We start from the raw sequence: 12672 nt of genomic DNA on the forward strand, positions 1-12672 counted from the left end.
GGACACAGGCACGCGTAACAAGCAGGGTTTCTGCAGGGTTTCAGCAGCATGCAAGTGCTTTTCGGAGATGCAGAGCTTGGAAAAGAGTAGGAGCAGTGGGAAAAGGAGCCCGGGGTGCAGCCGGGTGCGAGGTGAGCTCTGCTGTCGGGCTGAGGGTGGGAGAGGCAGCTGTGGAAGGACACTGTTCCCTGGCTCCGGCTCAGCTGGAGACGGGGGTTTGGTTGCGTCGGGCAGGGCTGAGGGCTCCTCTCCCCGCACCAGGGCTTGGCCGGGCCGTGGCGGAGCAGGCGCCCGCGTGGCACCCTGTGACCCCATGTCCCCCCCAGCCACGCTGCAGCGTGTCCCCGCACGGCCCCACACAGCAGCGTGGCAGCCACCAGCGCCCCGGGCAGCGCTGGCAGCTGAAGGAGGGAGCAGGTGGACAGACAGACAGACAGACAGACAGACAGACAGGCAGACAGGCACCTGCAGGGTACCCAGGCTTTATTGCCATCTCGTCTTCAGCTGGCAGCTCCGGTTCAGCAGCTCCGGCGCTCCATGCCCCGAACCCTCCGTGCCCCAGCGCGGGGGCTGCCAGGAGGGGCCGAGGCTCCGCAGCAGGAGAAGCCCCCGGAGCCGAGCAGCTCCCGGCGTGGGGCGGCCATGTCGGCTAGCACAGCCCCGGCTGGGTGGGGGGCTCGGGGGCAGGAGGGTGTCCCTCTGGCCCTGGGGTGGGTGGGCAGCCCGGTGCCCCCCCGGTGCTGCCGGCCACCTCCCAGAGCTGCAGGTTTCCCCGGTCGCAGCTCCTGCGCCGGCTCCTCACCCAGGCAGCCCCGCACGCCAGGGCCACCGCCACGGGCACCTTCACGCCGAGCAAGAGCAGCAGGGGGGTGACGCCGAACTGGGACCTGGGTAGGAGAAAGGAGATGATGCCAGGGCTTGAGTGGGGTGTGGGTGATGAGGATGGGGACGGGGGCACTGTGTGTCTGCCAGACGCCCTGCTTGCCCCCGGGGTGCTCCCTGGGGCTGCTGCAACCTGGAGGGACCCGGGGCTGGGGGATCCATGCGAGGGAAAGGGTATTTTAGGCTGGAGGATGCTGTTGGGGGCTTGCCTGGACCCCACGCCCTGACTCACAGCACTGGAGGCTCTCCACAACCCGTGGGGCACAGGGGGTTGCTGGCCAACAGGTTGACGTTGCTGCCCTCGGTTGTGGTTGAAACAGCTGTGAAGAAAGCACAGAGTCAGAGCAAAGGTGTAGGTGTGCTGTAGGTGACCCTGCTTTAGCAGGGGGGTTGGACTAGATGACCCACAGAGGTCCCTTCCAACCCCTACTATTCTGTGATTCTGTGATTCTGTGATTCTGTGAAAGTGGAGACCCCTCTTCCCTGTCCTGCCCCCTGTGTTGGGGGTGTCTGCCCCAAGACTCTGGCTGTGAAGGTGCAGGAGGTGGAGATGGGGGTCCCCGGGCAGTGCACCGGGCACTGGGGAGGAGGAAGAATGAAAAGGGGGTTTAACTGGCAGGGAACCCCAAAAAATGGTCTCGTGGAAGCAGGGACCCTAAATGAGAGCGAGGGAGAAGCTCCACTCTGCACGAAGTTCTGGGCAACCTCCTCCATCCCTCATCCAAATTTGCCCTGGGGCAGCCTCCAGCAGGTCTCGGTGCCTGCAAGGAGCTGGCTCCTGCTTTGACAACCCCGGCGTTCCCCCGTCTGGGGAAGCCCTGTCCCCAGCGCTGTGACCCTGTGACGGGCTCCATCCCACGCCTCTGCTTTGCTCCCAGCCCAGCTTTACCTGTGGAGACCATCACCTTGGTGTTGTGCCAGAGGCTGAACCACAGGCTTGTCCTCACCCCGCAGGAGTACCAGCCCGCGTCCCCCGGTGTGACACTGCCCAGCGTCACCATGAACGAGCACGCCACGTGGTTGTCCCTGATGGACACCCTGCCCTGCGTCACCGTCACCTCCGAGCCGTTGGTTTGGGCGACGTGGCTGAAGCAAAGCCAGAGGAAGCCCGAGCGGCACCAGTACTTGGGGTAGAGCTTGTAGCCCGGCTCGTAGCTGCAGGACACCATCAGCGAGCCACCCTGCTCGGCTGTCACCTGCTCAGGGCCCGTCACTGCCCAGCCGCCTGCGGGAGACAGGGAGAGCAGCACGTACCGGCATTGCCTCGGGGAACCGGGAGGGATCCGAGCCCGGGATGCTCCGGGGCACCCTGTCCCGAGGGAGGCCGTGTCCCTGCACCCGCCGCACTGGGGAGCAGTGCTGAGGTGAGAAGTCCCCAGTCATTAAAAGAGCCCCCGTCCAACGAACGTGTTATTAAACAGCCAAAAAGCTTACTGCCAGGGGTTCCTATAACAGCAATACAGGCGTATCGCAGAGATCAGCCCCTGCAGCCGTCCACTGGCCGCAAGAAAAAGACAGCATCGGCTGTGACTGTCATGGGTTTCCTGGGCTGGCTCGGTCCCAGCCGCTCCGCAGCTCTGCCGGAGCCCATGGGGTGGGAGCTGCCTGAGCTGTGTGCCCCGGGTCTCACCTGGGAAAAGGGTCCAAACCAGGAAAATCCTCATTTTCCAGCTGCTTGCTCCCCATGCAGATTTTTCCCCGTGGTTACTCATGAAGCACCTGGAGGGATGGAGCCAGGTTCACATGCATCTGGGCATCCCAGGAGTTTTGGAAGCCTCCTTCTCCTGTCACTTCCTCGGGCAGTGTTTATGTGCAGACCCTGGATGTCTTTTTTAAAGGCAGCCGCTTCCTCCCCTTCACCCGGGGACCGTGACTCACCCTGGGGGTGTTTCATAGAGAGACTCTCTGCTTTTTCTCTGAAACAGCCTCTGGTTCCGAGCGAAACACCAAAATGCAGTGGGTTCTTCTGCCACGATGCCCGTCCCAGCGGGGGGCACAGCCCCTTCCCTGTGCACAGAGCCCAAAGCTCTCCGGGGGGCTCTGCAGGGGGCCGGGCCAGAGCCGGGCTCCAGGGACGGGGGTAGAGTGAATGCGGATCAGCCCCTGCGGATGGACCGGTTGGGACCACCGGGATGCTCTCCCGGTCATGATGGACTGGGGTGATGGACTGGGATGAGGAACAGCCATCCCTGCTGCACTGCTGCTCCCCAGCTCCCGAGCCGGCTGCCAGGGCGAGCTGGGCTGCTTTTGGTTGTTTTCTCAAGCAGAAGCGTCTCATTTCCCCCAAAACGCCTTTTTTGGCACGACCATGGGTTTTGAGTGACAACGCTGGTTTTCTCCTGAAATAAATGTTTCCACTCAAAGTTTCAGAAACCCAAACACAAAAACAAAGCTGTTTCCCTGGCAGCTGCCTTGCTGACAGCTTCCTTCCTCGATGCCCCTTGGAACGAGAAGAAAACATCAACTCCTGGTCCTGCTGGAGGCTGAAGCGGCTGCTCCCACCCATCCCATCCCCTCCTTGTCCCCCCACCCTGGCCAGAGGCAGCTCTGGGTTTTCCTTCCCAACACCAGGTGACCCCGTTCATCCCCAGTGACCCTGCTGACGGGCTGCGGGCTGGGTCACCGCAAACAGCAGCAAGCTCTGGATTGGAGAAGTGGCTGGAGATTGCAAACCTGCTTTCTCCTGATAAGCCTTCCTGGAAAGGCTGGGCAGCCAGGCCTCCAGCCACCTCCCCAGCTGCCCTCGTCTTCTTTGCTTCGAGTGTTGGTTCCCATTGCCCGCTCCTCATGCGGCCCCGGCAGTACTGGGGTGCCCCGGGGACACCCAAAGGGGATGGCAGCAGCAGAGCGGCTCAGTGGGCGCACTGGGTTGTCCCCTCTCCCCTCCAGACTGAGCTGACACAGGAGAATTTCTTTATTGGATTTATCTGAACCCAAAGTGATCTGTTTGCTGCGGAGCTGGGATGATGAGGGGACTGGAGCATCTCCCCTACGAGGAGAGGCTGAGGGAACTGGGCTTGTTCAGCCTGGAGAAGAGAAGGCTGCGAGGGGACCTTATAAATGCCTACAAATATCTGCAGGGTGGGGGTCAGGAGGATGGGGCCAAGCTCTTTTCAGTGATGCCCAGTGACAGGACAAGGGGCAATGGGCACAAACTGAGGCACAGGAAGTTCCGTCTGAAGATGAGGAAGAACTTCTTCCCTCTGAGGGTGACGGAGCCCTGGCCCAGGCTGCCCAGGGAGGCTGTGGAGTCTCCTTCTCTGGAGATATTCAAGACCCGCCTGGACGGGGTCCTGTGCAGCCTGCTCTGGGTGACCCTGCTTCGGCAGGGGGGTTGGACTAGATGACCCACAGAGGTCCCTGCCAACCCCTACCATGCTGTGATTCTGTGATTCTGTGATTCTGTGATTCTGTGATTCTGTGAAAACGTCCTGCTCCTCAGCCTGCGCGGGGATGGGGGATCCGGTCTCTTGCCAGCCGGGAGGTGCTGCTCAGTCCGCCAAAGCAGCGCAGGGGCAAGGGGCTCTCGGGGTCCCGCGGGCCGGGGGACGGTGCCAGCGGGGCCTTGGGCTCCAGCGTCGCAGGCAGAGGCTGTCACACCGCCGAGATGTCGCAGAGATGGGACAGCAGCAGCCACCTCCTGCAATGCTCCTTCGCCTCCGCTGCCGCAACAAGGACGCCCCTGGACGTGACCACGAGGACATCCCCGGGGCTGCCCACGAGAGATGCTCTGCTAGGACAAGCAGGAAACCTCTTCTCCCAGGAGCTGTTGGCATGGCGTCCCTGTCACCTCCTCCTGGCACAGGGTGTTTGTGTAGACACTGTCATCCTCCGGCTCGGCGTCCTGCTCCGTGTCACCGCAGCCACCCTGGCGAGGGGTCAGCGTGTCCCCGCAGCCCTGGGGCACAGCGGGGCAGGGCAGGGGCTGCTCAGTGCCCCTGCCCGCGCTGCCCGCGCTGCCCGCACTGGAGGCCCTCACCTCTGCCAGCTGCAGCTCGTTGCTGTAGATGGGGCTGGGGTCCGGCAGCGTGGCAGAAGGAAGAGACTCGGGGTGAGGTTTCCTCTGTCGCTGGGAGGGGGGGGCTCCCCGCAGCCCCGTGCCCAGGGTGGGTTTGTCCCCCAGGTCCTGGGACGGGCAGCGGGATGTGCCGGGGACAGGGCACGCGCGGGCACCGTTACCTCCCCTCCTCCGGTCCAGGGTGCAGAGGAGCCCGGCGGAGCCGGTGGCAGCCAGGAGGGAGAGCAGGACCGCGCTGGGCACCAGGGCACTCAGTGATGGCCCCCCCGGGGCTGGAGGCGAGGGCAGAGGAGCGGGGTTTGTTCTCTCCCTCCTAAGGCTGGGGCTTTGCTTTTGCAGCACCCTGCGTGCTGGTGCCCCGCTGCATCCCCTCTGCAGTCAGTCATGGGGTGGGATGCAAAGCGGGGACAACGGCCTGGGACCCCGCTGCGTCACCCCAAAAGCCCAGGCTGGCACGAGAAGACCCTGCGTGTCCCTGCGAGCCCCCTCACACAGACGCACCCACTTCTGCCCGCGGTGGTGAGAACCATCCCCTTCCCCGTGCCCACCCTGCACCCCAGGGCCCCGGGCTCACCCCGCGGTGGTGCTGGGGGGATGCTCTGTCACGGTGGTGGAGATCCAGGGGGTGGGGGTAGCTGGGGTAGCTGGTAAGGCTGGGTAAAAGCAGGTCTTGGTGGGAACTGGGGGCTGGAGGTGACCGTGGGCCCCCCACAGCTCCTCCAGCAGCAGGCGAATCCTTGCCCGTGTCCCCTCCAGCACGTGCTCCTGCCCCACCAGCATCCCTGTGGGACGTGTCCTGCCTGCGCCTGCCTGCCCAGCTGCCCCCCCCATCACCTCTCTGCGCTCTGTGTCCCCAAGGCGAGACCCCTGCCCACCAGCTGGGAACCAGAGGTTTCCCCGAGGGCAGGGAGGGGTCAGATCTGCCCCTTTTCCTGGTCCAGAAACTGAACCTTCAGCCGCTGGGCTGTCAGAGGCCGGGTTTGGCAGGCGCTCCCTGGCCTCAGCACTGGGGCTCAGCTCTCGCTGCCGCGTGTAACCGGCCACTCTGCCATCCTGCCCGCGTGGTGAGGGGTGCTGGGAGCCCCAAAACCAGCCTGGGGCTGGACCCTGCTTTGGGCTCCAGCACACTCTGCCTGCATCTGCGAGCATCCCCAAAAGAAAGCAACCTTTCATGCCTCCCAACCTCTGCCACTGGTTTATACTGGGTCCCAGGGGTGTTTTCCAGTGTCGCTGCCTCCTCCCAGGCCACTGCTGGCCCACGAGCCAGCGGCCTTTCCCAAAAGATTCCTGGCCAGCAAAACCTCCAGCCAGCTGGGCACCAGGGCTCACCTGGCATCACCTTCACTGTCACCGTCTCCATCAGGTCCCTGCCCGTCTTCTCGACCCCACACCAGTAACTCCCAGCATCCGCCTCAGAGAGGTTCTTCACGGTGAGCAGGACCACGCAGAAGAAGTGGTTGTCCTGGATGGAGACCCAGCCGTGCTGCTGGGGCACTTCCCTGCCCGCCGTCTCCACCAGCTTGCGGCAGGAGTCCCGGCTGGCCCCCCGGCACCAGTACTTGTTGTAGCCCTCGTAGCCCCGGGGGTACCAGCAGCGGAGGGAAAGCTTCTCCTCCGCCCGGCCGCTGACCTCCCTGGGGATGACCAGCGCCTGGCAAACTGCAGAGAAAACCACCGGGATGCTGGAGAGAAGCAGTGCCTTCCCCCAAGCCTGGCCTTCTCAGCTCCCTTGGGAAAGCTTTGGGGGAGACCCAATCTGCTGGCTTTTAGCCCCAGAAGTGAGGCCGTGGTGATGGGAAGCCTTGACTCTCCGCTCCTGCCGTGGCTTTTTCGCTCGTGCAAGAGGCGGTGGCGAAGCGCACGGCTCCGCTGCCGGGTTATTTTTATCTGGCCGGCCTTCGCCTCAGGGCTGGGGGTTTTCTGCTACCAGCAACAAGTTGCTGAGATGCTTTTTGCAGATTGGCACCTCTGAAGGACACCGGGGAGGGTGGGCAGCCACAGAAATGGGACATGGGACCCCGTGCACCCTACTTGGCAAGAGGGTTTAAGGTGGGAGGGGTCTTCACCCAAAAGAGCCAAGCTGAGCAGAGCTTGCAACGCCAAAATGGGGCAAAACCAGCACGGGAGCTGTGGTCTTTGCTTGATCTTTGCAGAGCCCACCTTGCGTTCCTTGGGGGGCTGTGTGTCCTAGTGCTCCCCCTCAGCCAGGGTAAGAAGTGATGCCCAGCTGGGTGCAGCCTCTCGGGCACTCGGAGGGCGTCAGCTCAGCCCCGGGGCTGTGTTTTGGCTGAGGGGGGTACGCTGGGGCTCTGCCAGCACTTGGTCAAGCCCCTGGCTCTGCTGGGGTCTGCAGCTGGTCTGGGGGGAAGTGGGAGAGGTGGGACATACGGAAAGGAGGGAGCAGGAGTGATCCCGACATCGCCCGGAGCTGCCACGGGGCACTGAGGGCTGCGGCTGGGTGGCTGGAGGGCAGCTCTGCCAATGGTGCTTACTGGGACAAAGTGGTTTGGAGGATGTGGGGCTTCCTCCTCCTCCTCTGGCTTTTTTGTCTCAGGTATGACCATGCTGGGGCTCAGGGGAAAATTGGGAGCAGAGCTGCATGGCTGGAGCTGGTCCAGGCAGCAGGTCCCCCCCGTGCTTCTGCTCCCCATTTGGCACCAGAGCTTCTTGCAGACAGTGGGGCTGGGGTTGCCCTTGGGAGCAAGCGGAGCCCAGAGGAGCTCTCCTGGACTATGGCAGGGCAGGGATGGAGCTGAGCTTCCCCCCGGCTTGAGCTCCAGCTTGGGCACCCACTGCCTGGGCTGGTCCCGCAGGGCTGTCCGCAGGCCCTCTGTGCAGCGTCTCCCCACTGCTTTTTCTTTCTGCCCTTGTGGTTTTTCTTCCTCTTTCTACAACTGCTGCGTAGGTTTTCATTTCGCAGCAGCGTGATTATATTTGGGTAGATGACGAGATCGACCTAAAAGGGCTTTTTTTTCCGCAGCTGCCCTGCATGGGATAGCTGGCTGAAATCCTGACATCTGCACAGGAGAAGGGGCTGGGGGGAGCAGGATGGGACCCCCTGAAGCCAGGGTCTCCCAGGACCCTCTCTCCTCCCCACCCTGCCCTTCAGCTCCTTCGCTCTGTGCATTGACCGGGAGGGAAGGGAATGAGGCGCCAGGAAAAAATAAAGAAGCAGAAGTCCGAGGGCTGTGTGGGAACAGGGCTGACCGCAGCGGCCATGGCGGCACCTCCTTCCTGGGGCACCTCAGAGTCACCCGGGGAGGAGATGGAGGTCATATCTCCCCATGTTCTCCTTAAGAGCCATGGAAGATAAGAAGGGGCTGCCAAGATGTCACATCCCCTGGTCCTCTGGACTGGGGCTGCTGGGCTTTTAACCCCTGGTTGGGGAGTATTTTAAACACATCCCAAGTCTTCAGCTTTCATCTTGTTTAATAACCTCAAGGCAGGGTGGGGATGAACAGCGCTGCTGGCCTGCTGGCAAACGCATCCCACTGCGGGACCCCATGGCACGCTGGGGTCCCTGGTCTTGTGCGGTACGGCGGGGACAGGGATTGATTCTGTGGGGTACAGGGAATCACAGCTGGAGTGGCCGAGAGAGCTTGGGCAGCAGTGGGGAAACACGTCCCAGACGGTGGGAGAGCTGCAGGAGGTGCCTGGCCCCAGGCACGGGGCTGTCTGGCAGCAAATGGCCAAAATGTGGACCCGCTCAGCGCGTGTTCATGTAGATCAGCTGGGCTTCTGGAGCTCTGGAAATGGGAGCTTCATCTCCCTTTTCATAGTCCTGAAATGGGGGAGAAATTTGAAGATTTGGGGCGCTTTGCAGGTCTGCCTATGCTAGAGCCATAGAAGTGGTGAATATGTAATGCCTGTTCCTACAGGGTGTGATAGCTGCTGCCTGGGACAGGCAGTTAAAGGGAAGGCAAAGGCTGATGGGGGGATGGAGTGTGACCCCAAAGCAGGGCAGCTCCTCCTCGCTGCACCCCAGAGCAAGGTGCTGCTCCTCCTTGCTACACCCCAGAGCAAGGTGCTGCTCCTCCTTGCTGCAGGGCTGGGAGCGAGGAGCACCCGTGGGGTAAGTTGCTGCATGCCCCAGGAGATGCCCCAGCCCCTTTACCTGCCACTTGGCCGGGCTGTTCTCATAGTCATCCTCGGGCGAGCTGAGCTCCCACTCCCTGTTCATGTAGATGTTGTTGGAAGCAGCTGCTCGCTCCCAGCTTGCAGTGACCTGGAGGGGCCAAGGTGGGTTGAGGACGAGGGGCTCCGAGCAGTGGCTCCCTCATGGTGGAGCCATCACAAGACCCCCCGTCCCACTGCCCTCCCACCCATGGTACCTGGAGGTCCTTGGTCCTCTTCCTCTCTGTGGCCCAGGCTGCTGGGGGAAGAGGAAAAGAAATAGGTCAGACCAACGTGGAGCTCCCTTTGCTGAGGGGAGCGTTTTGGGGGGGTCCCGAGCCCTTCCCCCTGGGTGCCTACATCACCTCCTGTGCAACCTCAAGCCTGGCCTGACTTTGCCAAGAGCCCCTGGACTGTGGGGCTCGGTGGGTTGGGGTCCTGGGGAGGGCTTCAGCACCTGTCACCCCAAGCCCTGCTCACCCCTGGAAGGGGAGCGGGAGGGCAGCCAGCGGTGTGCTGGGGTGGGGACATGGGTTCTGAGGAGCAGCACAAGGACTCCCACAGCCACCCCACAGAGGAAGGCCACAGCTTGGGCCCCCAGATCACTTGTACCTCTGCTCTTCTCCAGCGATGCTCTTCTCCTCCTGTGGCAGATGACGACGACCAAAACCAGCACCAGTGCAGCGGAGGGTGTCAGGACCAGGACAAGCAGGTTTGGGGTGCTAAAAGGAGAGAAAAGGGTGTTACTGCCCTTCTCTGCTTCCCCTTCTGCAGCCCTGTGCCCTGGAGAGGGCTTTCATGCCTGTATTTAGCACAACCCCGGGGGACCATGAGACTCTACGGGCTAGCAAAGATGTTCCAAGGACTTCTCCCAGATTTCCTGGCCAGGGATCCATGCACGCGTGCACGCAAAGTCTGGCCAACTTGGCATCAGCCAGCTGCACACGTGTATCCCCCACGTCCAAGGACAAGTGCCCAGATGTGACACGCACTTGCCTTGGGTGTCGGGGACCCCAACAGCCCTGCAGGAGCTCGGCAAAGACTCTGGAAGCCCCCACCAGTGCAGCCCTAGGGCATGCAGGGGTACAGCAGCCCCCTTAGCATCACATTTTGCTTTCTCCAGAGACGCTCCGTTGGCCCCAAAGCCCTGTGGGCAGGTTGGAACTGGAGGCTGCATCCTTGGGCTGCCTGGCCCTTGTCCTGGGGACGGTCCCTCTCCTCTCCGGAGGCTCTGGCACTCACCCAGCCTCCAGGCTTCTGACTTTTGGCGTGGACGTGGTGCTTTCCAGCTCCAGGGGAGTCCATGGGAAGGTGGGAGGAGATGTGGCCTCTTCCCCCTGTGTCGTGTGGAGGTCATAGTGTGTTGTCTTGGGCACTGTGGTGGAAACAGATGGGAAGCAAAGCGCCATGGTGTGCGTTACCTGGTCCTAGGCTGTAGCTGAGGATGGTGATGGTGCTCTGGGGCTGCTGGCGGGGAGGTGATGGAGGGTGGCCAGGAAATGCCAAGCATGGCCCCAGGGAGGCTGCGTGCACGATGGGAGCAAGAGGGGGGCTGTGCTGGGAAATCACCAGAGGCAGCAGGGAGAGGGATTTCTTCCATCCTCAGCTCTCCCTGGCCCTCTCAAGCCTCCCCTGTCTCCATTCCCTCTGCCCCTCCAGCCTCCACCACAGCAGAACAGCCACGCCAGGCACTTACCTGGGAGAACAGACACCATGACAGGGAACATGGGGTCATACCAGGCCTGCTGGATCCCACACCAGTACTGATCCCCGTCCTCCACTGTCAGGTTCTCCATGGTCACCACGAACAGGTGCTGAGTGGGGTCATCTTGCAGGGAGACCCTGTCCCCCCATGCCCTGTCCCCGGGGGCCGTGGTCTGAATGAGGATGGAGCAGAAAAGCCAGCTGCTGCCCCTGCACCAGTACTTATTGGCATCCACCAGCTCCGGCGTGTACTCGCAGGGTACCTCCACGGACCCCCCCGGGAAGCCGCTCACCTCTGCTGGGCCCTGCAGAGCCCAGCATCCTGCAGGGACAGAGACCATGGCAGCCTTGGGGAAGCACAAGCCCACGCACAAGCCCTCCTGCCAGTCCCCAGCCCCCCGCCCGGCCCCCCGCCTGGCCCCCCGCCCGGCCCCCTGCCACGCGAGCTGCTTCGTGCTGCCCCCAGAAAACCTCTCCCACAGCGAGCGGGGCTGCAGCCTGGGGGTCCGGGTTTGGGGTGGGGGGATGCTGTGTGGGGCCAGGGGCTGAGGAGGGAGGGAGGGCTTGGGGGGAACCGGTTGGTCTCTCTTTGCCTCCCCATGAAACCCCAGTGCCTGGAAACCCACTTCTGCTTCTGGCAGAGGGCTCTCCCGAGGAGAGCTGTCCCTCCAGTCCTGGGCAGAGCAGGTCCCCCCCAGGGGATGCCAGGTTTAAAAGAAAGGAAGAAATGCGAAATGTCCCCCCTCTCTGCTCTGCAACCCACTGTGGAGCTTCACCTCTGCCCTCCCCCAAAGCCAACCCCCCCTGGGACGCTGCTGCCCACCCCAAAGCGTTTAAGTTTCTGTTAAAGCCATCTCTGCTGGCTAGCACAAGGTACAAAGCCCACCCTGCCTGCCCTGCCCACTGCTCACACAGCACTGGGGGGTCGTAGGATTCACAGGCTCCCCACAGCCTCCCATGGGGTGTTTTTAGGGATCTGTGAGTTGGAAAAGGTGGCCAGCCTCTGAGTGGGATTGAAATAATTAATCAGTCCTTGGCAGAGGGGAAAGCAGGGAAGAAATGTATCTGTCGGGCATTTCCACCCCTACTGGGTGAGGAAGCAGATGTTGGAAGGCTGGCACAGCCCCGGTGAGCCCTTACCCTCTCCCATCAACACGAGAAGATCCCACTCTCACCTGGGAGGAGAATCCAGGTCCAGACCAGGAGCCTTTCCCCCATGCTGCTCAGAGGGCGGCTGCAGGCTCAGCCCTCGCTCCCCGGAGCTACGCGTCCCCGGCAGTGGCCATGTCCTCACTGGCCACCCTCGAAGGAGCCTTTCACTGCCGCCTTGCCGCTCCTCGGCTTCCTGCCCCGGCTCCACTTCCCCCAGGGCGCGGGTGCTGCCTCGCTGCTCTAGCACAGGGCATCACGTATGGCTGCTCCTCTGGGCCAGGGAGACCCCCCCAGCCTCTTCCTTCTGAAGTTGCTCAGCCTGAGCCATAACTTTGGCATCTGGGGTGCTGAGAAGGGGGTCAGAAGCGAGGGGATGGCTTAGGCAAAGACCTCAAGAGGCTAAACTCAGCCTTCACTTTCTGTTTAAGAGTTTCACATCTGATGGGAAATTAAGTTCTGCTTTTCAAAGGGGAAAATCTGATGCTGAAGAGAAGAAATATGCTGAGAATGGCCAAACCACGACAGCACTGTGTCTCGTGCTCTGCTCCTGCTGGTGCCCGTGTGTTGGGCTGCTCTGGGCTGCACGCATGAGGAGCAGCAGCTGGAGGAGCTGGGGTTTAGTTTCCATCTGCCCTGGAGCCTGTGCTGCCTGGAGCCAGCCCTGGAGTGACTGGGAGCACGGACTTGTTCCCCAGCAAGATGTCACGCACCAGCTCTCCTGGTGATGACACACAGAGCTGCGGGATATGGCAGAGGACCGAGCTCTTCAAAGCACAAACAAGAAGGTGTTAACCCATCTGGGA

At 62.3% G+C, this 12672-nt stretch overlaps 2 protein-coding genes across 3 annotated transcripts; both read right to left on the reverse strand.

Moving 5' to 3' along the window:
- Positions 1–649: 649 nt before the first annotated feature.
- On the reverse strand, positions 650–2546 carry LOC142363902 (uncharacterized). Its single transcript, XM_075441270.1, has 5 exons — positions 2513–2546; positions 1644–2107; positions 1357–1537; positions 1115–1202; positions 650–887 (listed from the first exon to the last, which is right to left on the reverse strand). Exons 1-5 carry the CDS (start codon positions 2544–2546, stop codon positions 650–652), a joined length of 1005 nt encoding a protein of 334 aa, XP_075297385.1.
- Positions 2547–8318: 5772 nt separating this feature from the next.
- On the reverse strand, positions 8319–12235 carry LOC104337039 (CMRF35-like molecule 5). 2 transcript variants are annotated; one of them, XM_075440890.1, is made up of 7 exons: positions 11893–12235; positions 10710–11039; positions 10256–10388; positions 9626–9735; positions 9232–9272; positions 9015–9125; positions 8319–8681 (listed from the first exon to the last, which is right to left on the reverse strand). In XM_075440890.1, exons 1-7 carry the CDS (start codon positions 11933–11935, stop codon positions 8607–8609), a joined length of 843 nt encoding a protein of 280 aa, XP_075297005.1. In that variant the 5' UTR covers positions 11936–12235; the 3' UTR covers positions 8319–8606. The 2 variants fall into 2 exon arrangements, with proteins under 2 accessions (XP_075297005.1, XP_075297006.1); XM_075440891.1 differs by having other exon boundaries at positions 9232–9269; positions 11893–12234.
- Between the last annotated feature and the right edge of the window lie 437 nt (positions 12236–12672).

The sequence above is a fragment of the Opisthocomus hoazin genome, chromosome 21 (assembly GCF_030867145.1).
Source record: "Opisthocomus hoazin isolate bOpiHoa1 chromosome 21, bOpiHoa1.hap1, whole genome shotgun sequence".
In the NCBI taxonomy this organism is placed as follows: Eukaryota; Metazoa; Chordata; class Aves; order Opisthocomiformes; family Opisthocomidae; genus Opisthocomus; species Opisthocomus hoazin.

Bases quoted from the DNA above. Each gene is read 5' to 3' on its own strand.
- LOC142363902 (XM_075441270.1), bottom strand. From the start codon at position 2,546: ATGAGGATTTTCCTGGTTTGGACCCTTTTCCCAG. The intron at 2,108-2,512 runs GTGAGACCCGGG...TGTCTCCCGCAG, and splicing joins GGTTTGGACCCTTTTCCCAG to GCGGCTGGGCAGTGACGGGC. The intron at 1,203-1,356 runs GTCTCCACTTTC...CTTTCTTCACAG, and splicing joins GGGCAGGACAGGGAAGAGGG to CTGTTTCAACCACAACCGAG.
- LOC104337039 (XM_075440890.1), bottom strand. From the start codon at position 11,935: ATGGGGGAAAGGCTCCTGGTCTGGACCTGGATTCTCCTCCCAG. The intron at 9,736-10,255 runs GTGAGTGCCAGA...CTCTCCTTTTAG, and splicing joins GTCAGAAGCCTGGAGGCTGG to CACCCCAAACCTGCTTGTCC. The intron at 9,273-9,625 runs GTACAAGTGATC...CTCTTCCCCCAG, and splicing joins ATCGCTGGAGAAGAGCAGAG to CAGCCTGGGCCACAGAGAGG.